Raw genomic sequence first — 24657 nt, forward strand, 5'->3', positions numbered from 1 at the left:
GGCCCTCTGGATAAGTGAGACAATTGAATAGCTTGATGTGTTTGGGAGGCACCCAGTCTGTGGGACCAGGATCTGTCCTTAGTGCATGAGCTGTCTGTTTGAAACCTTGGGCTTACACATGGACACTTTGCTCAGTCTGGAAGGAGGTGACAGGACCTGCCTGTACTGAATCCACCAGGTTTAAATGAATCCCCAGGGGTGCCTTGATCCTGGAGGACATGGGAATGGAGGGGAGGGGCTGGGGGGAAGGTGGGGGTGGGGGTGGAAGGAGGAAGGACAGGGGAACCCATAGCTGATGTATAAAATTTAAAATACATAATAATAAAGAAAAAAATTTAAAAAGTTAATGTTACAAAAAAATCATAATTTCAAAAAAAATAAATAAGCCACTAAAACAAATAAAGAGGGCTTGTGGGAATTTTATGTCCTGAGTGAATTGTACTCTTAACATGAGCACAGCTATATCATGAACCCCAGTGACAAATGCTGTGGATATCGCTCTGTATAAATAAAGTTCTGATTGGCCAGTGGCCAGGCAGGAAGTATAGGCGGGACAAGAGAGAAGAGAATTCTGGGAAGTAGAAGGTTGGAGAGAGACACCGCCAGCCGCCGCCATGAAAAGCAACATGTAAAGACACCGGTAAGCCACAAGCCATGTGGCAAAGTATAGACTAATAGAAATGGGTTAATTTAAGAGAGAAGAAGTAGATAACAAGCAGCCTGCCACAGCCATACAGTTTCTAAACAATGTAAGTTTCTGTGTGCTTTCTTGGTTGGGTCTGAGCGACTGTGGGACTGGCGGGTAAGAGAGATTTGTCCTGACTGGGCCAGGCAGGAAAACTCTAACTACAGACAAAGTGTTCCCAAGGTCAGGTTCAGAGGATTGGCATAGACTTTGTCTGGTTCATGAATAGATGCTATGAATGATTGGCTTTTAGTGAAAATCAATGTATATAGAAACCTTCAACCATAGCTTTTTCCTCATAGATGACTGCAACCTCAAACTACTCCCCAACAGGGATTAGCTTACCTGCTTCATCCTCCTTCAGCTCTAGATAACAAACTCGCCTTCTTTCTCAATGGTATATATAAAAGTAATGAATTTCCATGCTGCTCATGCATCTCCATCAGTGTGCACAGCCTACCTGATGCTAGCTTTTTGGTGTATGTGGCTGTGTATCTGTCCTTTCTTCAAGCTTTCATTGCCTTTACGTAGGTTGCAAGGGTTTGAGTTTTCCTTCATTCACTGGCCAAAGACTTATTTTACTCCCTTTAGGCTACACTTTTTTTCTTCTCTGGATACCCAAATGCTCAAATTACTATCATTCCACTCTTCTAGTTTATTACCTAGGTTTATATCCTATACTAAACTAGGGAGGCATTCATATAAACAATTCTGCAACCAACAATACTGGAAAACAATCCCCAATATTCAATAGCCACTACATTTATCATCAATGGGGCCTCAGACCACAAAATCTACCAGAGACTGATTTCCAATGTCCTGTTCCCACTATCTCGTTACCCCATATCCCCACATGGTTTCCCCTGCTGTGTTTCCACTGACAAACCTCACCCTTACTAAGTTTTATACTCTATAGTTTTCACCTTATTAGTTTTGCTTTAACTGTCATTCATAAATGGATGTTAAATATATGTATGAAACAATGAGCATAATTAAGCCCTTGCTTCAGACTTCTTTTTGTTAGGTATTTGGTTGCAGTCCTGTCAGTAGCTAAAACAAGTTAAGGTGTACTCTCTTAGCAAGTGTTTTACTGAACAATACAATACTGCTTACTATGATCACTATGCTTTGCTTGAGATCTCTATGACTTCACAAGCAAAACTTTATACCCTTAGCATAATGCATCCCATTTATTCTTCCTCTGGTCCTTGACAACTGCTCTACTTTTTTGTGAGCTTGATTAATTTATATTGCTCATGTTTGATGATAGATTCTTTCCCTTAGCATCATGTCTTGCAACTTGACTCAAACTGTCCCAAATAGGAGGATATAGGCGATAAAGGGTAAACACATTAAAATCTTTTATGGCTCCTAAACCCCAGAAATGGTTCTCATACCTGATGGCTCATCAGAATTCATGGAAGGCTAATGAAACAGATTCCATGGCTCCATTACACTTTATTATTCAGCAAGTAGATGGGGCCTGAGAAGGTGTAGTAACAAGTCATGCCTTTTTGTCAAGAGACCACACTGAGATGTTTTCTCTCTCAGAGAAAAAAAATATTCAACATCCTTAGCCATGAAAAATGTCACTATTTAAATGAATATTGTTTTCCTGAAAGATACTAAAAACAGTACTAGTATCTGGTCCAGCTGTACCACTACAATATTGATTTATATAGTGACATTCCCACCAGCATTGTATAAGGGTTCCTTTTACCTCCACCCTTGTCTGTTTTCATGATGGCCATTCTGACTGGGAAGAGAAGGACTCTCTGAACAAAGTTTTAATTTTCATGGCTAAGGGAAATATCTATATATCTGTGTTTTTGTGGCACTATTAACACTATGATACAGAATCACCTTAGGCAGACAAGAAAAGATCAACAGACAAAGAAATTGTATCTATGAACAGTGCAACCTTATTCAGCTACAAAGGAGAAGGAAATTGTGTCATTTGCACGAAGACAGATCAAACTGGAGACCATATTAAGTGAAATAAGCTCGATTAAGAAAGACAAATATAACATTTTCTTTCACATAAATAGTTGAGATTCAAAGAAACATGATATATTAAACTAAAAGGAGGAATACTGGGGAGGAGGTAGGAGCCCAGTGAGAGGAGAAAGGGAGAACAAGAGGGTAATAGGGGATACATATGGGGAAAGAACACAAGATAAGGCCTGATGAACCCATTATTTTGTAGGCTATTTTAAAGAGAAAACATATTGGCAATAAATACAAAGTAATAGTAAAAGCAAAACTTTTTTTTTCTTTTGAGCTGAGGATTGAACCCAGGGCCTTGCGCTTGCTAGGCAAGTGCTCTACCACTGAGCTAAATCTCCAACCCAACTTTTTCTTTCTTACTCATAGAAATCTTATATATTTTTAGTATTATTTAACATTTGGTAAATTATTCACTCAGTGACATAGGAATATTTAGTTTACCATACAGAGATAAATAGAAAATTTCCAAAATGGTTATCAAATGTTTTTATGACCCCTACAAAAGAAATCTACTAGAGAAGATAGTTATGTATTGATAGAAATCCTCCTGTTCATTAGCTATTGCCTTCAACATACGTCTCCTTTGCACTTGCCTGCTGTCCTGCAGTTCTTAGTGAAATCAATACTTATACAGGCAAGCCCACTGTGCTCTTCACCACATAAAGGTCACTCTTACATGGCTACTTCATTTTTGCCAGATATTTTACAGTTACAGATTACTTACATGTTTTTATTACTTAGAGCTCTTTCCCAAGACCTATTGCATGTTTCCTGAGGTCAAGGGGCTTATCTGGTTTACTTCTACATGCTAAATTGACAGCCTTTATTCAGTACCTTCATGGGATCACTTTCTTGAGCCTTACAATTGTCTGAATGTGAAATCTCCCTTACAGGCTCACATGTGTGAACACTGCTTTGGATTGTGGAAGCTTGGGAGGTGAGGCCTAGCTGGCCAAAGTGGGTGACTGTGGGATAGATTTTGAAGTTGATATCCTGACCCTGATACCTCCTAGCTCTGCTTCCTGATCTCATACATGAGCAAATTATCTCTCTACAGCTGTCCATGAACTATTGTCATTGCCTTTCCCACCATAGTGGATTTTATATTCTAATTCCTGACCAAAAATATAGCTTACATAAACCTTTTTTGTTCCTGTTGCTTGTCACAGCAACAAGTAACCAACCCATATCCTAGTTCCTTGTCACTGTACACAGACACACACATACACAGACTCTAGTCATTGCTCCTGTTAAGTTTTTTTGTTTGTTTATTTTCTTCAGTATCTTCCTGTAGTGCATTGTCTACTTATGGAGGCTAGTTGCACAGGTCTCACACCCCCAAGAACTACACCACTTTCCTCTGTTTCCTTGGCTAGGATCTGCAGGGTGTTTTGAACAGTAGAAAAATCACAATATGAAGCATGGCCAAGTCACTAATCATCATACTTTATGGAATCTGAAGATGTGATGCTAAAATGTACCCAGAAGTCAGACATGTTCATATTTGTTTGGGTGTGGAGGCAGAACATCTCTGAACTAGTGGTGTACATACCTTATCATTCTGGCATCATTGACCTTTGAACTAGTAGGATTACTTTAAAGAAATCAAGCAAAATCTTGCCCTCCCACCTTGGTTTTCATTTTCATACAAATATTTAGTGAGAATGCAAGAGTGCCTCAATGGCTGCCAGCAAAACATCCTGTTAACCCACATGACTGATAAGGACTTTTCCTCACTTCTTCCCACTGTTTCAGTGCCTTACAGTATGTATTTAAAACAGGAAGCAAAAACGTTAAAACAAAATCTAAAGATTAAATAGCAACTTATGGCATTACTTATATATGGAAAGCTTATGCATTTAATACTAAAGCAACAATCTATATTTGAGCCCCAAGATTACTCATTCAATGTATGACTGGACTGTGTAAGTGCTAGGTAACAATAATCAAATTAATGAAATTCACTGACTGCCCTTGAAGAATTCATTTTAGTGGGAAAAGACAGTCAATGTACAACTAATCTGATGATATAAGTGCGTCAGTTACATATCACCACATATTTGAACCACAAAAGTCCCCAAATCCCAGTGACACATAATCACTGACTAACTTGTTCATGTAATATTAAGATGACAGAATGCCTTTAGCTCAGCCTCATTGCTGTCAACACAACTCAGTCTTAAGGCAGCAACTATTTGGTGTAAACCACTCTTGCGGCAGAATAAAATACATCTGTGATTCATTTATTGCCAGTGTTTAAGGATTCTAGTTGGATGTGGTGTTCTTAAGGCACTTGTAAGCATTAGACAAACAAGAGTTCACAATATGATGCAATAACTGGGAACAATATAAAAATTCACAAGGTTAAATGAAATGAAATAAAATAAAATAAAGCAGAGTCTGGGAAGATCCAGGTATACTGGTACACTGGAGGTGGAATAGGGAGATTTGACAGGTTTAAAGAAGGCATTTATGGTATGTGTTATTAGGAAAAATAGCAGTTGAAATTGCTATTTACCAAAGATCCATTTCCTCATCTTCTTGGTCAGACACTGTTACAGTAAGGAGTGGGCCCATGACCAAAGTCCACAGCAATAGGAACAAACATGACATGTATCATAGCTACCTAGAAGGATCTCAGGGCCCAAGGGAATTATGGACCACAATGTGGAGCCTGAGATTCCAAATCACTATAAGGGATAAGCTGCATTAAATAGTGAGAAGAGCTTCAGATATGTGGATGTACAAATATAGTACTGTTATGAAATATTAGTTGAAGATGTGTTAAATTTGTTTATGCTGTAGAACATTAATGATGCAAAGATGTGTTGCATTCCTTTGTGTTGCATTTATTTAACTCTGTGAAAGTGTGTTACTCTGTGTTTCTAAAATACCTGATCGATATAATAAAGAGATGAACAGCCAATAGTTATGCAAGAGAGAAATGGGGTGAAGGTTGCCAGACAGAGAGAATAGAGAAAAAGCAAAGTGAGATGAGCAAGAAAGAGATGATGATGATGGGGGTCAGTCACACATGAAATAAGGAGGACAGAATAGGTATACTGAAATAGAGAAAGGTAAAAGCCCAGAGGAAAAAGGTAGATGGGATAATTTAAGAAAAGCTGGCTAGAAATAAGCCAAGAGAAAGAATAAGTCTCCATGTGATTATTTGGGAGCTAGGTAGCAGGCCTCCCAAAGAGTAAAGACTAAACAAAACAAAACAAAACAAAACAACCCAAAAAAACAACACCACCACCACCACCACCACCACCACCACCACCACCTCCACCACCACCACATTTTGGTGTTCCAACATGGGCCCATATTTCTATATAGGGCCCGAGAAAGCTATAAAAACAAAACAGGACACAGCTCCATGATATAATAGAGTAATTAAGACATGATATAATACAGTAATTGTTTTACATAGTAGCTACACTTTAAATTTCCACTAGTAATACAGAAGGGCTCTAATTTCTCCATTCCTCACTTTACCTTTTTATTTAAAAATAAAATAATAGTAATATCAACTAATAAGTCTCTAAGAGGAGAGTAAGCATACCTCATACAATTCTAGGACCATGGAGGCTGAAACATTGTGAGTTCAAGATCAGTTTAAGTTATACAGATGAAACTGAAAACACTAATGGCTGGAGGTATAGTTTAGTGACAAATCACTTTGGGCTTGACTCTTAGTACACTCAAGAAAGGTATCCTAACTTTGTTGTTCATGTGAAATTCTGAAATACAAAGGAAGTAGAGAAAAGAAATATTGTCTGCCATGTATTCTGATGATGAGCATTTGTGTATGTATATATTCTATCCTACATTGTTCCACATTGGGTCAGTCTCAGGGGATTTCATAAGATGTGACAGCTTCAGCCTGTAGAAAGAGCTCCAGAAATTTCAACCTACTTCATTTACACAGAAAACTGCAAGTAAAATCTCTCCTTTAGTATGGAAAAATCAGAGTTTTACTCTTAAGTACACTAGTAAGTAGTCTCAAAGTCCCTTTTTTCCAAGACTAACAAGCCCACATACTAATACACTGTAAAGAAGGTAAGTAAAATAAAATTTCAGGCTTAGGTGTTAATTGCTGTTATTTAACTTTATTATATTCTTTAAATCTGGTTTATAAAACACAGTATTATAAACACCTGAGGACCATTCAACTGGACATAGCATCTTCATACAAACAATTTGCAAGAAGATCAAGTTTAAGTAAGATTCTAGTCGTATCAGAAATGACATAGGTGAAGTAATCTTTTATACATTTGAATTGTATAAAACACATTTGGTATTCCAAAGAGAAAAATCATATTCTTGTCCTGGTGAACATTTTGTTGACATTTAGAACAAATGGATAATACATATATAACTGATTCTCATAGTTTATAATGTATTACACCACTATATAAAGTAATGGCATGCAATGTCATTTTCTTTTGAAAGCTCTCATTTATAAAAATGGAGCCCCAATGTCAGAACTAAGGTTATCTTTTAAAATGTAGTAGAATTGATGGCTCAGAACTAAGTAAATTAATTAGAAATATTGCATAGGATAGAGAGCTTCCCTGTGTGAGAGCCAATCAATGTAGAGTTTCTTATTACCTGAATAATAAGTTGAGAGGTACTGGTGATAGCAAAATGATGTACATATTTTTAATAGAATAAACATCTATATATAGTTCTTTATTACCTCTTTGGCAGTGTAAAGTGCCATAATAAATCAAAAGATCACTTGTGTATTCTCACAGATATAGAATAGTATATAAATATGCTAAAGTATCTGTATGAGTAATAAACACAAAATAAAACACATTTTAAAGTCTGGACACAAATATTTTTGGAAATAGAGATGTTGGAATTGAATGTCTAATGTTCGAGCTTAGCAAAAATACAGAAAATTGAAAAATAGGTATAAAGTTTGTCCAATTGCATCCAATGAACTCTGGTAGAATATACATCTCCTGCACAAAAATTTTCACTTTAATCTATCCCACAGTTTAAAAAATATCAAAGACTAGTAAGAACACTTTATGCAAGCTTATAAACTTGCTTTTCCCCCTTTGTATGAACAAATATACCACCAAGGGCACCAACAGAAAGGAAAATAATTTATATGGCTCTTCCCTTTCTTGTAGTAGTATGTCATGAACAGAACACTGTAAAATCAGACATACAAAATAATTGTGAAGGAGTTGAGAGTTAAGTGCATCTTTAAATTCTCTTTTGAGGAAAAATTCTCATGTTTTTATAATAGAGGTTAGGTTGCTGGTATTTTCCCCTTTGGGGTTTAGCTATTTGGTTCTAGATATAAAGATTAATCCAAATAAAAGGTTTTCCTCTGTTTGCTACATGAAGTACACTTGTAAACACAATAAAAGTAATAAAGACATAAATAAGAAATTGCCAGTTATAAGTATGCTAATAAAACATATTCAATGGTGTTTAAAGAGTAAGAGTATACTGTCAATGTAATTGTACTACAATTTTGATAAAACATTTTCATAAAAACCTTTTATAAAACAAAAACTGATGAGAAGAAAACTATTTGTAGGGTAAAATATTTTCAGTATACCTGAGAATTGTCTCTAATCTAAATTTGCACATTTTCAATTGTATTTTACTTCTTTAAGTTTTTCAATGTAGTAACATAGTTTTAATGCTGGTCCTAGTTTCAGCCCCATATATTTCATCATCAGCTCACTCTTCAGCAGTAGCAGAGCTTTCCCATCAATTTCCTACAGAGAAAAGAAATTACAGTAAAAATTCTTCCATAGTTTAAGTTGTTTATTTATAAGAATGTATAAAATACTTATATATTCTCAGAATATATTTCTATGAAAACTAATAAAATTTGATCTCTACAATGGAGCATCATTTGATAATTTGTAAAGTTAATCTAAATTTTAAGAAAAAGGTTTAACCCAGTATTTTCAAAGTATTAGACTTTACTGTGTATTGAACAAAATACTACCACATATTTATGACAAATGGTTAAAGACTGTGAATAGTAGAAATGAATTTCATGTTATTAACTTTCTGAGAAGGAAAAGGAGTATGTCAGTATCAATGCAAACTGTAAACATGCTATACAGTTTCATCTTCATGTTGAAAGCTAATCAGCTGTCTGAAGCTAGTTAGGTGCTTAAACAAATATTGATTTACTTAAAATATTGAAGAGGGGCTGGGGCTGGGCTCAGTCAGTAAAGCCCTTGTGTTGAAAGCATGAAGACTGGAGTTGGACCTCCAGAATCCATGTCAAAATGCCAGACACAGTGGCATGTACTTAATCCCAGCACTGAAGAGGTAAAGACATGACAATCCCTGGGGTGCACTGGCCAATCAATGTAACCTAGTTGATGAGCCCCAAGATCACAAAGAGACCCTGTCTCAAAGGATTTTGGATAGCCTTACTGAAGATGATACCTGAGATTATCCTGACTCCCATAGACACATACACATGTGTATTTACACCTGCACACACAAGTGCACATACACGCACACATAAAATAGTATACATCAGACATTAAATCAATAATTTTGTTAGAAAATATTGTGAACACATTGCTTAACAGTCACAAGGAATCATTTACAAAGTCTTTATTATTATAATTATACAATTTATGTGACAGAAGCTTATTATTTGGTATTCAAATCATAATGGAGTTGCTGGTTTCACTGGGTATCATGAGAAGGCCACCCTGGCATATGCTGTAGTTCAACCCCTCCTACTTGTAGTCTTAGAGTAGAACAGGGAGCAGGTCAGGAGAGGGTTCTTGTATTTGTCATTACAAGAAGGGGTGGTCTGCATCAGAGTGGCAATCCTGTAATACCACCTCTTGAAATCTGAAATCTGTTTAGTGTACTAGATACTTGGATACCCATTTAAAGAACAGGCAATTAACCTACCATTTAAGGCCTGAATGTCAGGCCTGAATGTCGGGCAAAGTAATCTTTCTCACAAATGAAAAAGATCAGTTGATAGGGTTCCCCCACCATCCATACAACTCGGTGTCAAACTGAAAGGCCTGCACAGAGGTCATTCAAAGGCATTAGGGCAGCAGGAAAACCGGATCAAAAGATACGTTACATGTTGCCTGAAGAGGTCGGCGAGGGGGCCTGATATGTGAGGATCTGTATGTTTCATAAACTGTATCACTTCATCCACAGACCAGGTTGAAGGGTCCTTAGAGAAGCCTTGTTTCAGGACACTGGGGTCAGGTACAGCTATATAACTTGAAGCTTCAATGGGAGGGGAAAAAAAACAAATCATACTTGACCTGATCATAATCCTGAAAGAAGAGATGTTAGGTAGAAAGTAATGGCCTCACTCCTGGAACCTTCTCTTAAGTACCGAACTAAAGACTCAGGATTTCCAACTGTCAAATCTCATGAGAGCCTGAAGGAAGATGCTCTGAGGAGCGCTGCATAAGTGTGTCACTGGACTTCCCCCAAGGAACAGGAACAGTTTCACTTTAGAAGGCACCTTAAAGCTTCAATGTTCATGAAACACGTGTAGCAATCCAAGGCTTCTTAGGTCACAAGCAGGTACAGGAAAAGGTGCTACTTGGATTAAAGTGGGATAATCTAAGATAACTCAGTACTGTCTTCTTTGAACGGATCCAACAAACTTCTCACAAATTGCTCTTAATATCTTTTTCTTCTACGTTGACTTTATTTTGTTAAATATTATGAGATTCTCAAGTTTACTGGATCATAATTCCCTATATTTGTTCAATTTTAACTAAATGTATTTCAGTAATCCCACTATGTTTGAGAAGGAAATTAATTATTTGAACCACTTTAATTTATTCAGTATGGACATTTTTTAGCATCACCTTTACACTTTAGATTCTCATCTCTGGCTTCAATGTTAATCTCAATTTTAAAGAAAACAAAATTATTTCCTGCTCAGCTAAGTCAGAAAGTAGCTTTAGTAGTTTCTGTGTTAAAATACTCATTAACTCAAGGAGAATGCTCAACTTCCTACTGTTAGTGTGTGATGATAACTAAAGGTGGTTTTAGACTTTGATAGGAAAATCTGTTTATATTTCTAGGTATGAATTAGTTAAGGGTATATAATTTCTTTCCTATCATCTGGGTCATGGCGAATTTATGGGTGCTTTGAGTATTTACCCCAGGATGTATAAAGAAAAGAAAAAGTGTTCAAAATTATAATGGCCTTCTGGTTGTAGCTCTAATTTCTTTTCTTTCCAAAACCACAACTTTAATATGAATTCTTTACTAAAATATATTCTAGCCTTAACTTGTCATAAAAAATGAATCAATTTTTTTCTGGACTTCATCAATTCAGGTGAAAGTGGTAAAAATGAAGCCAGTAGTTTCCAGCATTCTGACACTGCAATATGATGTCATTTACAAATCTGTTGGGCCACATTCTCAGCTGTCCTGGCACACTTGTGACCCATTAGCCCCAGGCTGGACAAGTCTACAGACAATGCTGTACCATTTGGTAATTAGGACAATTAGAACAGTTATCTTTAACTCACCAGTGGCACAAACATTAAATATTTACAATGTTAATCATCATATTTCTAAAGCAACCTAGGTTTTAAAGAGTTTCTGTCATCAGAATCTGGTATAGTTATGTCTTGTATAACATTTAACTACTTTACAAATAGACTGTATTGCAAAGATATTATTTCAAGCATAAAATTAATTTTTAAGTAAAGTAAGATTATAAGAGCTTCTGTTTCTACTCTATTACTTAAAATTGGAGATTTGTCTTCAAAAATAATCAAAGGTGATTATAAATACTACATGGCTACTACTCAAATAATATATGAAACAAACTAATCATGAGAAAAGAAAGTTCAGTCATACTTTTTCCTGCCTTTATAGATTGGGTTATCAATAAATATATCTGAAATAAAGTGATTTCACTTCTCCCTGACTATCTTTATCATAAGGTAAAGGTCAATAATTTTCTTTTATTCAAACAATGGGGGAATGATACAATAGTAGTTTGTGTGAGCAACAGTGATAAATTAAACTTAAACTAACAGTCACAGGATCTGAAAGAAAATAATGACATCTCTAGACAACTTTGAAATGAAAGTTGTTATCTTTTCTCTAGAGCTGCAGGCAGCCAGTGTCTAGATTCAAGGCCCAGCCACCTTTTTGTCTCAGGGATCATAGTCAAGTGACTTCTGTGATTTTTTTTTACTGAAAATGTTTACCAGTAGCTATTCTTCAATGAATTAAAAAAAATATTATGTATGCAGCCATATAAAAATATGTGCCTGGCAATAATGTCACATAATGATGATTTCTAGCATCATAGTGTACTAATTAAGCAATATCATTACTATTTGTCTCTCCATTCCTAGGGTTGCCAATAGTAGTACTCATACATTTGGAAGTCAGATAACTAGCATTAGAAATTGTTTAAATCCTTTTACTAAGAAAGCCTTTTATCACAAGTTGATATTTAGTTATAACATTTCATATTAGTTCTTATGGAATGAATATCAATCTTTAGACCTCTGGTAAACAATATCACTTTAAAAACAGAAACAATCACTACAGCAGTTGGGATAGGATAGAAGGGATAACATTAAATGTGTCATAGATGTGTATAGTGAGGTTGGTCATAGATAACATCCATGATTTAAAAAAAATGAAATCACTTGCTTTCTATGTTCTTTACTGTTCAACCCAGCCTAGAGAAAATGGTTCGTAGAACACATTACTTCCTTCACTCTCCTGTACTCTTAACCCTTAAAAGGGTAAGTGGTAGCAGCAGGAAAGGCTATGTTTTTGTTTTTGTTTTTACAGAAATAAGATTCCATTTTTTCCTTGGAAGATCTAAGAGAATGACAGAGATGTGGTGATTAGGGAAATGGTGTGGTTACAGAAACAGGATGCCAGAGAGAGACTTGATTCAGGTCTCAACAGATATGACAGCACATCAGAAACAAGAAGGAATGTGTCCTTCTTGGTCTTAGGGTCATAAGAGGTTTTAAGAGTCCTCACAGTATCTCAGGAATTGCTTACACCTGTTTGAGAACTGCTAATCTGAGAAGTCTCTATCAAATATGGTTGGTGGTCCAAATACCCAGAAAGAGTTCTGTGATGCCACAAGGACAGGAACAGCCACAATAGTATTGTTCTTTCCAATGTGAAAGAGAGAACCTGACCTCTCTAGTTTTGGCATTTTAAGAGGTACTCAGCGGGTACAGTCAGGCATGGAATCCTCAAGGAAAATGATAAACACATTGGCTGAGAAATATTCTTGAATATATCTTCATTTGTCTTCTTCCATTGGAATTTAATGTGCTTGTAAGTCTTTGAGGTAGATGACTTTTTCATAACTATGGATATAATTGAGTATTTGACACAATGTCAGAAACACTCTTGGAGACTGAAGTAAATGCAGGATACATAGAATCACCTACTGATTAGAAGTTTCAGAAAAACTTTTCATTTTAGACATGCCATGTCCCTCAGGAGACAATACTACAGGGAGAAAAGAAATTATCTTCAAGAGCTCAAATACTATTAGAAGGCTGTCTTACTTTTCCATTGCCATGACAAACATCATTACAAAGGCATAAGAAAGTATTTAATCTGGGAGCTCATGATTCCAGATGATTAGAATCCATGACGATCAAGGTGGGAAGCATAGGCATAGGCAGGCAGGCATGGTGCTGGAGCAGTAGCTGAGAGCTGACATCTGACCCATGAGCATGAGGCAGGCAGACAGACAAATACAAAGAGACAGACAGACAGACAAAGAGAGAAAGAGAACAACAACTAGGATTGGCATGAGTTTTTATAACCTCAATGACCTCCCTCAGTGACATATCTTCTCCAACAGGGCCACACCTCCTAATTCTTCTCAAATAGTTTTAGCAACTGGGGATAAAATATTCAACCCTATGAGCCTATGGATGCCATTCTCATTCCACCACATTCCACTCCATAGTCCTCATAGGCTTATAGCCATTATCATTATACAAAATGCATTTAGTTCAACTTTAAAAGTCCCCATAGCCTTTCAACATTGAAACTGTTTAAAAGTCCAAAGTCTCTTCTGAGACTTGAAGCAATTTCTTAACTGTAAGCCCCTGTAAAATAAAAAAGTAAATTATATACACCCAACATGCAATGGCACATAATGCACATTACCATTCCAAAAGGGAGGAATAGGGGCATAGTGATGAAATACTAAACCAAAGCAAGACTGAAACCTAGCAGGGAAAACTCCAAATCCTGTAGTTCTATGTCAGATGTCAAAGGGTTTAGATGGCTCTGCCCTTGCAGCTTTGCTGACTGCAACACATCTCTCTCTCCCTCACACTCTCTCTGGTTTTTCAAGAGAGGGTTTCTCTGTGTAGTTTTGGTGTCTTACTGGATCTCACTCTGTAGACCAGACTGGCCTCAAACTCTCAGAGATCCACCTGGCTCTGCCTCCTGAGTGCTGGGATTAAAGGCATGTGCCACCACCACCTGGCTCATTTCTCTCTCTTGAACTGGTTCTATTCACTATGTGCAGCTCTCCTTGGAACGTATCCTACAGTTCTGTCATCTCTAACATCCTGGGGGCTCCAATATAATCCAGACATCATTTTCACAGCTTCATGCAATGGCTTCTCTGGGCCTCCATGCAGAGACTTTCCTGACAGACTCCTGGCATCAGCAGCTTTCCTTAATGGTGTAGGAAGATTCCACAACCCCTTTACTCTTGTATCCTTCTTGACTCTAAAACCAGAGCGTGGGCTGAAGCTGCCAAGTTCTGCTGCAGGCTTGGGATGGAACCTAGCTCCCTCCTTGAACTTTGATTTGTTGTTGCTCTTAAGGAACAGAAAATACCTTAGGCCTTTACACAAGTTGGAGAATTAGCTGGGTGGGCTCTTGCCCTGAGATCACTATTCCCTTTATTCCATTTCTCCTAATCTTTTTCAACACAAACCAATGCTCCACCATAAAATTTCCCATTGGTCTTTTTCTACTTAAATTGTGTATTTTGTATTTCTCTTAGTCCTGCTTATTCTTTTTCATTGTAGCTCAACATAAGAGTGATTACTAATAATCACATGACAGAGTCAATATTTAGCTGTCTTGAAATCTCTTCTGCAGATTAAATTAATCCAAAACTTTAATTTAACCTCATGAAGACCCTCAGAAAAGGACAAAAGGCAGCCACATTCTTATCCAAAATATCACAGGAACAGCCTCTAGCCAAGTTGCTAATATTGTTCTTGTCTAAAATATCTTGAATTTATCCAAAATATCACCAGAATAACCTCTAGTCATGTTGCTAATATTGTTCCCGGATTTAGCATATTTCTTATGTTGAGATCTTTGATCAATTTAGAGAATCTATCCAGTTCAACCAACACTATTAATTGATATAACCTTTTCTTGGTAGTGCAGGCATTACGATCAATGATTGAAAAATGGGACCTCCTGAAATTAAAAGCTTCTGTACACCAAAGGACACCATCATTAGAGCAAAGAACCAGTCCATAGAATGAGAAAAATTCTTTACAAGCTCTACATCTCATAAAGGGCTAACGTCTAGAACATAAAAGCACTAAAAAAACTAAGCACCAACAAAACACTCAATTTAATATTTTTGGCATGTAACTAAATAAAGTTCTCAAATGACAAAATACAAATGGCTTAGAAACATTAAAAAACTGTTCCATATCTTTAGCCATAGGGAAATGTAAATTAATACTGCTTTGAGGTTTTATCTTACCCTAGTTTGAATGGCTAAGAGATTGAAAAAAAAAAGTTGGACAACAAATGCTGGTGTGAGTGTGGGAAAAGGAGAATACTTTTCCACTATTGGTGAGAGAATAAACTGGTACAACCAGTATAGAAATCAGTATGGAGGTTCTTTAAAAATAAATTTATCATATGATCCAGCTATAACTCTCCTGAGTATATATTTTCAAAGGACTCTTTATCTTATTACAGAGATACTTGTTTATCCATGTTCACTGCTGCTCTATTCACAAGAGTCAGGAAATGGAAACAGCCGAGATGTGCATCAACAGATGAATGGCTAATGACAATGTGGTACACTTATACAATGAAATATTATTCAGCTGTTATGAAAAATGAATTTATGAAATTCACAAGTAAATGGATGGAATTAGAAATAACCATTAGTGAGGTAACCCAGACTTAGACAAATATTCACATTTTTGCTCATAGTGAACTCTAGCTTTTAATCTTCAGATAAGTGTATTTAACTTGGAGTGCCCATTGAAGTCAGGAAAACAGTAAGGGGCCCCCAGGGTGCTTTTAAGAGAAGGAAGAAAGAACACAGGTAATATTAACGGGGAAGAGGGAATAATGGAACATGAAGGGTCAAATGAGTTAGGAGTTGGAGGGCACAGTAGAGGAGGGAGTTTTCAGAGAGGTAACTAACCCTAAAGACTTTTGAAAAAGCCAAACGGAAACCTGCTACTGTACAAGCTTCGAAAACATATACATACATAAACAGTGCAAATGGGGCCTCTCATAGACACGATAGCCTATCAAATAAAATGCCAGTGGCAGGAAAGGGTTATTTCTTTTGAAATGGTTGGTCAGTGGGGCTTCATAGACCAGTAAATATTATAACCAGGGCTATTACTATTTCTCTTGGATACCGCCCCCCCAGACCTTGATGATAAGACCCTACTACTTGCTAAAGAGAAATAAAGCTGTTCTGACCTGTAAGCTACTGGCTAGCTTTTATCATTCTGGTTGGTGCTAGGCATACTATTAGGGGAGAAAAGTAATGACTAGTCTTACCCTCATATGAACCTGAAAGCTCTTATAATTATGGTCTGTCAAGATATATGTACTGTACAATAGTGGTATGAATGTTATGGAAGTAACCAATCACTTTCTGATTGTATTGTATTATTGTATTTAAGGCCTTCTTTAGAAGATTTAACTCATGCTTGGCATGTTAATGAGGCCAAGGATCTGAGTATAGGTAGGTTATAGGTCCTAGGGGGAGAATTTAATACTGCTATTCTACTAAACGTGCATGGTATTAAACTGACTCCTAGAGACTTATGCATACAGTTAAGTGTTCTCTCTCAACTCTCCTCAGAGAAGCTTCTTTTTTGCAGCAGATGGAGATTAGCAGAGACCAATAACTGATCAATGTGTAGGGAATGAAGAGATTACAGAGTGCTCAGCCCTAAAGTGGAATCTATCCCATACTGTGACCCCAAGGCTAGGGATCACCTCAGAAGATGGGGCAGAAAGATTATGAGAGCCAGAGGCAGTGGATAACTACAAGAAGACAGTATTTTCTAGATACATTTTGGCAATTGCATTTATAAACTGTCAAACTGTGACTTCATACACAAGATTAAACCAGACAAATATTCTAGCACCAATATGAAAGGGGCTTAGGATGTCTCACCCCTAGCCAAGGAACTACTGACAATTGATTGCTGCTGAGACAGTTTTCTTCAGGGATGCAGCCCCTGAGAAACTGCGCTCCAATAGATAGTCCTATATGTATGTACATAATAGCATAACTCGTAACTATGTGGATTCTGTGGGTTTAAATAATAATAATAACCACAACAATAGACAGAGTGAAAGCATGAAATAGGAAGGAAATGGTGTAGGTGTAGAAGAGGAGTTGGAGGGGGAAGGAATGACGTGAGGCTTGATTAAAATACATTACATATATATGTACAATTCTTAAGAAAAATCCCGTATTTCCAATAACAGATAACTTAATGCTCTACCAAAAGGCAAGCATCCAACACAAAATACACAGACAGCTCTTTTTCATCACACATAGTAATGGACACTGTCCTAAAAGCCATGTTGATTCTAGGCCATCATCTATGTTTTTATGACAATTTAGTATATCTTTCCAATCTTGCCACCAAAGCTGTAAACTTTTAAAAACCATTTGTTCTTAGGAGCACAATTCTTCAGAACTATTCCTCATGACCATTACTGTTGTTTTTTCACATTTACTTACACTTTAATTGGAGAAAGCAGATAAGCTTTTCTATCTCTCATTCTCTTAGTTATATAAGCAATACAAGACGAAATGGAAAGGGCTATTCTAAGTCAGTTTTTGTTTTGTTTTTTAACTCAGGCAAAAATATATTTCTGAAAGTAATGCAGTGCTCAGTAACCAAAGTAGTAACCTAATTGTCAAACGTGGGTGAATTTAACTTCTTACCCTCAAAATCATCACACCAAGAGCATAAATAGGTGGTGACTGAGGAATATGGTGATATTTTATTTGTACTGAAATGTGATTTTATTTATATGTTAATAAATAAAGTTTCCTGAGGGTCAGAGGTAATAGCAAGCTGTAGCAGAAGCTGGGCTGTGGTGGCGCACGCCTTTAATCCCGATCACATGACAGTCTGTGTGTTCAAGGATAAAAGACCTGGAGGTCTGTATAGACAGGCAGTGATGAGGAGGTCATGTGGTTGGGTTTGCAACCAATGAGAAGGCGGAACAGAAAGGCAATAAAAAGATACACAAAAAGTAGGTTTCTTGCTGAGGGGAAGGACAGCAGTGGCAGGAAGGGTAAGAAGGCAGTTTTAAGTCTCAGCTCTCAGATACTGCTCTGACCTCTTGGGCTTTTAACTCTGCATTTGGCTCTGTGTTTCTTATTTAATAAGACTTCATCTACAGAGGGACTTTCTCAATTCTGGTGTGTGTGTGTGTGTGTGTGTGTGTGTGTGTGTGTGTGTGTGTGTATGCTATTTACCTTTAGAGGGTCGCCCAGTCTTTCTGGGAGCCTTTGATGAGGCAGGAGCCAAAGGTAGAGGTTGCTGAGAAAATCGTTTGAGGCTTCTCCTTTCCTTTAGTTCCTCATTTACTGCTTAAAAAAGAAAAGATACACGTTATAATTACTATAGTCAGGTATTTTTGTATTATCTATACGAAGTACTTTTGTTTCATAGTAATTTGCATACTATGACTTCACCAACAGTGTCAATTATTTGACTATTATTAACAGGCTCACTGTATCCTATTAGGTATTTCTATTGAAATAATATATTAAAGAGTTGGATTGGAAAGATGGCTCATCAGGTAAGAGCTCTTAATACTCTATCAGAGCATCGAATACCAGATCCCAAACCCACATCAGGCAGCTTACAAATCCCTGAAAGCTCCAAGAGATCTGGGTTTTGTGGGCACTTTCACACACATGCATACATAAATAAAATGTGTGTGTGTGTGTGTGTGTGTTGTGTATTTGCAATAATTTAGAAGAATTTAGAGAAGGATATGTCTAAATTTTATTTATCCTGTGGTCACACACACATCAGGCAAGCACTCTACCACTGAGCTATATGCCCTATTTATTTTCTTTTTTGATACAGAATCTCACTAAGGCATTCAAGCTAGGCTTGACTACAACACCGTATCTCACATAGGCTTTGGACTGCCTCAACCTCTCTAGTAGTTGAGATTATAGGTCTATGTCAACTGACATGGCTATACATATTTCCTAATAATTCAGAAAGTAACCACTTTGTTGAGAGGCAAACTGAGAATCAGGAAGGATCAATATTTTGTCCATAAAGTATAATGCTAATTAACAGCAGGCCTTGAATTAAAATTTCAGTTTGCCCAACTTCATGTTCTTTTAGTACACAGGCTACAGAGTCAGCACTGGAACCCAATTTGACAAATTCCAACACCTTATGGCTATGACTATTGTACTTTCATGCAAGGACTTCCTGTAACATAACTTTATTTCAAAGGGATTCACTGGGCAGTTATACCAGCAGGGAGAAACCAGGAAGGGGACTCCAGTTAGGAGATCACTTTACTAAACCAGAGAAGGGCCGTGGGGCAATAGAGTTCTGAATGGGATGAGGGTAGTGGCAAGGAAATGGGAGAGGGAGGAATAGACAGGAGAGACTTCACTGAAACAGAGGCAATAAAGTTTATGATGAAAAAATGAGAATTATCACAAAGACCTGAAAATGAGTAACTGGAGATGATACCCTAGTTTTCTACCTGATTGGAATACACTGGACAAATTAAGTCTGTCATGGTATTCTATACTTCCAGAACTGGCAGCATTTGGCCAGAAAACAAAGCAGCTTTAATACCTGAAATTTTAGCTACTCTTAAGATATACATAAACTTCTACTATAACCAGAACATGGTTACTTGTCAATAGTCACATGAAAGAATAACAAACTTTTCTTCCAAAAAGTGGCCAAAAAGCTCAAACAACTTTTTCACTGTAGAGATCAGAAACAAGAATATCACCTTTGGTTCTATAGGCCAACACTGCACTCACTTTTTTTTTTTTTTTCAGGCATCAGTTTGAGAGTCTATGGAAGACAGGTAACCATAGCTAATTTTGAGAAAATCACTTTTTATAGTCTTTGCTACTTTCTTTAGATTAAAGTCAATAATGTTAAAGCCATGCCTCAACCTAACAGAAAAAGTGTAACTATCAATTAGTCACAACGAAGCAAAACATAACACATTGGCATTAATTCTCAAGTTCATTATGAATAGAGTAAGAAATTAGTTTCTCACTTTATGTGAAGAAAGTATAATTATATACTACATGTTTTTCATTAGTTTTGTGTAGCTATATGTTTGAGGATGAAAGAAAAACTCTGAAATACCCAGATTCCCAAGTTTAAAATGAAAAATAAAAGTATATTAGGGGTCTGCAGAGAAAGCAGTTGCTATGCAAGCCTGGTGATCTGAGTTCAATTCCTGGAACCCATGCAAAGATGGAAGGATAGAACTGACTCTATAAACTTATTCTCTGGCTTCTATATGTGCATTGCTCCCAACCCTTTCCCCCTTCTCTTTCTCTCTCTCACACATACACACACACACACACACACACAATTTCTTTAAATATATAGTATAAAAAACTTTTATTTTTCTTACCTGGTTTGTTTTGATCAATGTCTGTTGTAGGGGTATCCATACGAGCCTTAGGGTTGAAAGGCTGGCTACTCAAAAACTTATCACACTGCAGGCTGTGACAGAAATTTTCAAGAAAGCGAAGCGCAAATGATGCACTATTCACTGGAGGGAGCTCAACGGTATGAACTTTCCCATCAAAGGCGGCTATGAAGTGGGGAGGTAATATCAGTCATCAGTCATCTCATAGACAGATGAGAAATACAGTAACAAAAGAATCAATTCAGGAAATGTACTTTTAAGTTTGCTTTCCAGGTTTTGAAAATTTTAAATATTCATAAGCAGGGTAAAAAATAGCTTGGTTTACAGTAAGCTTTCTACTCTAAACATCTCCTGAGTACAAATGTGATGGTATCTGCTTATACAATCATGACAGACACTGACTACAACCTATCCTACCCTATTTTTAAAATTTTTTTTGGTGCTGGGGACTAAATTCATGGTCTTGTACATGCAAGGCAAGCATACTACCCCTGAGCTACAATCCCTAGCCTTTTCATTTTATCCTAGTGAGATTTTCTTTTGTGTCACACTATTCTTTAAAGCTTCATAGAAATTTCCTATAAAAATTAAAACTTTATGTCAACCATGCCTACATCTGTAGCTTAACAAAGCATGTTCAAGGAAAACATTGGTGTCTTTTACTTAAACTTATAGTATTATACTAACTATTCTCTATTTGTTTTTTGTTTGTTTGTGTGACACAGGGTCTCAATTATATAGCCTTGGCTGATCTGGCACTTTATAGCCCAGAGTACCCTTAAACTCACAGTAATCCTTCTGTTTCAGACTCCTGAGTACAAGTGGAATAGTTATATGCCACAATACCTTCTCTCATCTATCTGCTTTAATAAAAGTAAACTTTCCAAATAAGAGTTAAAATATGTTAAGCATATAACCACTATACTTATTTTATCAGTATAATAAAATATTATAGTATGATATAAATATTATAAGTAATCTATATGCAATAATAGTCTGCCCTTCTAAACCTCAAATCAAATTTAGAACAGAAGTTGAATAAAGAATTAGATTAGTATACCAGTTATTATTTCTCCTCCTCGAGTGTCTGGCTTAAGAAATAGAAACACAGCCTTGGCATCAATGGCACAATCCACACAGGCCTGCACAGTCCGCCGGAGAATCACATTCACAGGGCCTGGGCCAAAGTGGTCAGGCAGCTGCTGAACTTTTTGTGGATCCAGGTAGGGGCCACAATCTCCATGTTTATTTATATAGACACAGACTTGAAAAAAAATGTATACAAACAATGAGATGAATTAAAATAAATTTTCTGAAAATATTACATAATTGCCATATCCTAGTAGTGACTTCACTTAAAGAAAATTTAAATATAGTTCATATCATTAACCATTTCTGCTACTGAAAACATGCAAATAGATATATTATCGTATTATATAAAGATATGGGACATGCAATAGTAAAAAAAAAAAAAACAGCTTATTCAGTATTTTAGAGTTCTACTCAAACTGATTATATAAGATATATGGCTGAGAAGACTTAGGAGCATCATATCATCATTCTTAATTTATTAGTGCAAGAAATGGTACAAAAATTAAAGAGTAGTTTCCTGTTTTTCTTATTCTTTAAATTGTGAACTTTCCCCTCTAACTTCTCCTAGAGGTTTCCGAATTCTCTAGTTACTCAAGTTCATTGTACATATAGTATGTGAATTTTCTTTGAAAGTTGGTCATCTTTACTCACTTTATGACTGAATTTCTTATAAATCACCAAGCGTATACTTCAATTGCATTTTCTAAAGTAATAAAATGATTTAAGGTATATGTAATGTTAAATACTAATGATATAGAGTTTGAAAATGAAAATAAAAATTTCCTTCTGTACATGCCTAGGCTCACTGATGTAAATTTTAAACTGTTTTCTTTGTACAATAAAAACATATGAATAGAAGTTTCCTATCTATAATTATGGTGTCAAGTGCAGATAATTTAAATCAACAAAGGCAAATCAAGGTATACTATAAAAACATCCAGGTTTATTATTACTGAAACTATTACTTTCTTAAATCAAGGACATTTTAAGGTATTAATCTGTACTGGAAAATTATATATATATTTAGCATACTAAAAACCCATTCATCTCAGTTTCACTGGGTTGAAATATATGGTAATTAGATTTGTTACAACAGTCACAATGATAGGCTCTGTCACAAAATGAAGCAGTAATTAAAACCTCAGCCCAAGGTGATAATGGCACAAATATATTCAGGAAGTAAAGCAAAAGAAGGGTTTCAATGTTTTATCATATTTTTACCTCACTTGTTAAGCATCCCTTAGATGAAATCATTGGTACCAGAAAATTTAGTACAAACATAATGAGATAACTTGGAAAGAGGACATAAGTCTGAGCATAAAATTCATGTATACTTCTTATACACTTTATACACAAAATCTGAAGATAGTTTGATATAATAATTTGGGGGCACTTGTGTTTTGACTGCAACCCATCATATGAAGTCAGGTGATTTTTACTTCTGGTGTCATGTCAGTACTCAAAAGGTTCAAAGGTCACATTCTTGGATTGAATATGATCAACTTGTATTCATTTAGCTAGTGGATTAAAAATCATAAATAATAAGAAACATAGTGTGCTAAATGTATCTTTGATAAACAAGTGGTATTTCAAAAATAATTCCCTTTAAGTGAGAAAAAATAAGGAAAAGTTCAAGAAATATAAGAATATAAAGGAGGTAATTAAGGATATAAAAGAAGTAATAGGACACACTTTTTAAAAATGTAAACAGGGTGCTAGAGAGCTGGCTCAAGAGCACTGGCTGCTGTTTCCAGAGGGCCTGGGTTTGCTTATCAGCACCCACATGACAGCTTACAACTGTCTGTGTCTCTGGTCTCAGGATATCTGACATTCTGACATTCTTGTCTGGGTAAAGGCACATACATGGTGCACAAATACACGTGTAGGCAAAATATTCATACATACAAAATAAAAATGAAAGGAAAATTAAGATTAAAAAATGTATAGTGGATGATAAAAAAGAATTTGCTTTGGTCTGTGCTCTTTCAAACATACCAGAGAGGAATTTAAAATCACCATGTCCTTTGACAGAAACATTATTTTCAAAAGGCATGAGCTACATTTTGGAAAACACGTATCATACAAAATGACAAAATGCTTTGAAAATAAAGAAGAAAGATTTGATAATGACACAAATTCAAAATGTTGGATATTTATTTTTAGGTGACATGGATTTAAATAGACTGGTTTTGCTTAACATTAACCTGAACTACTTAAGCTTAACAAATATATTGTTTACTTGTTTCTAGTACTTCAACAACACTGAAATCAATGCTAAACAAAATATATAATATTTATTACTGTTTTGAAAATACTAACTTACCTGTAGACATCACTATTTTAGATGGCCCTGCAGAAGACTTATTAGATGAAGAACTTTTCATCAGTGAACTGAGAGAAGCTGAAGATGTAGAAGAAACAACTGGAATACCTTTTTCCTATTTTAAAAATGGAATAAAGAATTAAGGTATATGTTCTCTTTTAAGAGCTTCTAGATTAGAAAAAATGGTAGACATCACTGGATCACAAAATCATTAGTTTAAAAAAAAAAAGGATGAAAACCTTCTGGGTACCAAGAACTGCAATGATGGAAACTGAACTCAGGCTCACAAGCTGTTCAGGTGACAGAGAAAGAGACCAAAAGGCTAGGGAGGATTCCTTATCCTATCTTCTGTTGATACCTTAGTGAAATTAGTTAACTGTGTAAAAACCTGTTAATCCCCCAAAATTTTTGAGGTTCCCTGCAAGGCATTTTTTATCACTGTTAATTCTATAAATCTTTTTTCCTATAGGCAAAAATAACCTCAACAAGGCAGAGGGCTTTAGAAAGCAGCTGTTCATTCCCGTTGTGTCTAGCCACCAATAATCTTCATAAAATGGTATGTAACTTGGTGAAGACTGCTTGTTGCACATAAGAGACAAATATCTCTTAAACACAGTTGAATATTACTAATACTCTGCTTATG

General features: G+C 36.1%; 1 protein-coding gene across 1 annotated transcript in view; it reads right to left on the reverse strand.

Moving 5' to 3' along the window:
- Positions 1–6794: 6794 nt before the first annotated feature.
- The window catches only part of Scml2 (Scm polycomb group protein like 2), a 102151-nt gene continuing 84288 nt past the window's right edge, over positions 6795–24657 (reverse strand). The window contains exons 27-32 of the mRNA XM_036175461.1: positions 24015–24129; positions 21660–21863; positions 20582–20764; positions 18420–18533; positions 9789–9940; positions 6795–8436 (exon numbers count right to left, since the gene is read on the reverse strand). Of these exons, the coding sequence (XP_036031354.1) occupies positions 8308–8436; positions 9789–9940; positions 18420–18533; positions 20582–20764; positions 21660–21863; positions 24015–24129 (897 nt within the window). The 3' untranslated portion in view covers positions 6795–8307. The remainder of the gene's footprint in view (positions 8437–9788; positions 9941–18419; positions 18534–20581; positions 20765–21659; positions 21864–24014; positions 24130–24657) is intronic.

The sequence above is a fragment of the Onychomys torridus genome, chromosome X, assembly GCF_903995425.1.
Source record: "Onychomys torridus chromosome X, mOncTor1.1, whole genome shotgun sequence".
In the NCBI taxonomy this organism is placed as follows: domain Eukaryota; kingdom Metazoa; phylum Chordata; class Mammalia; order Rodentia; family Cricetidae; genus Onychomys; species Onychomys torridus.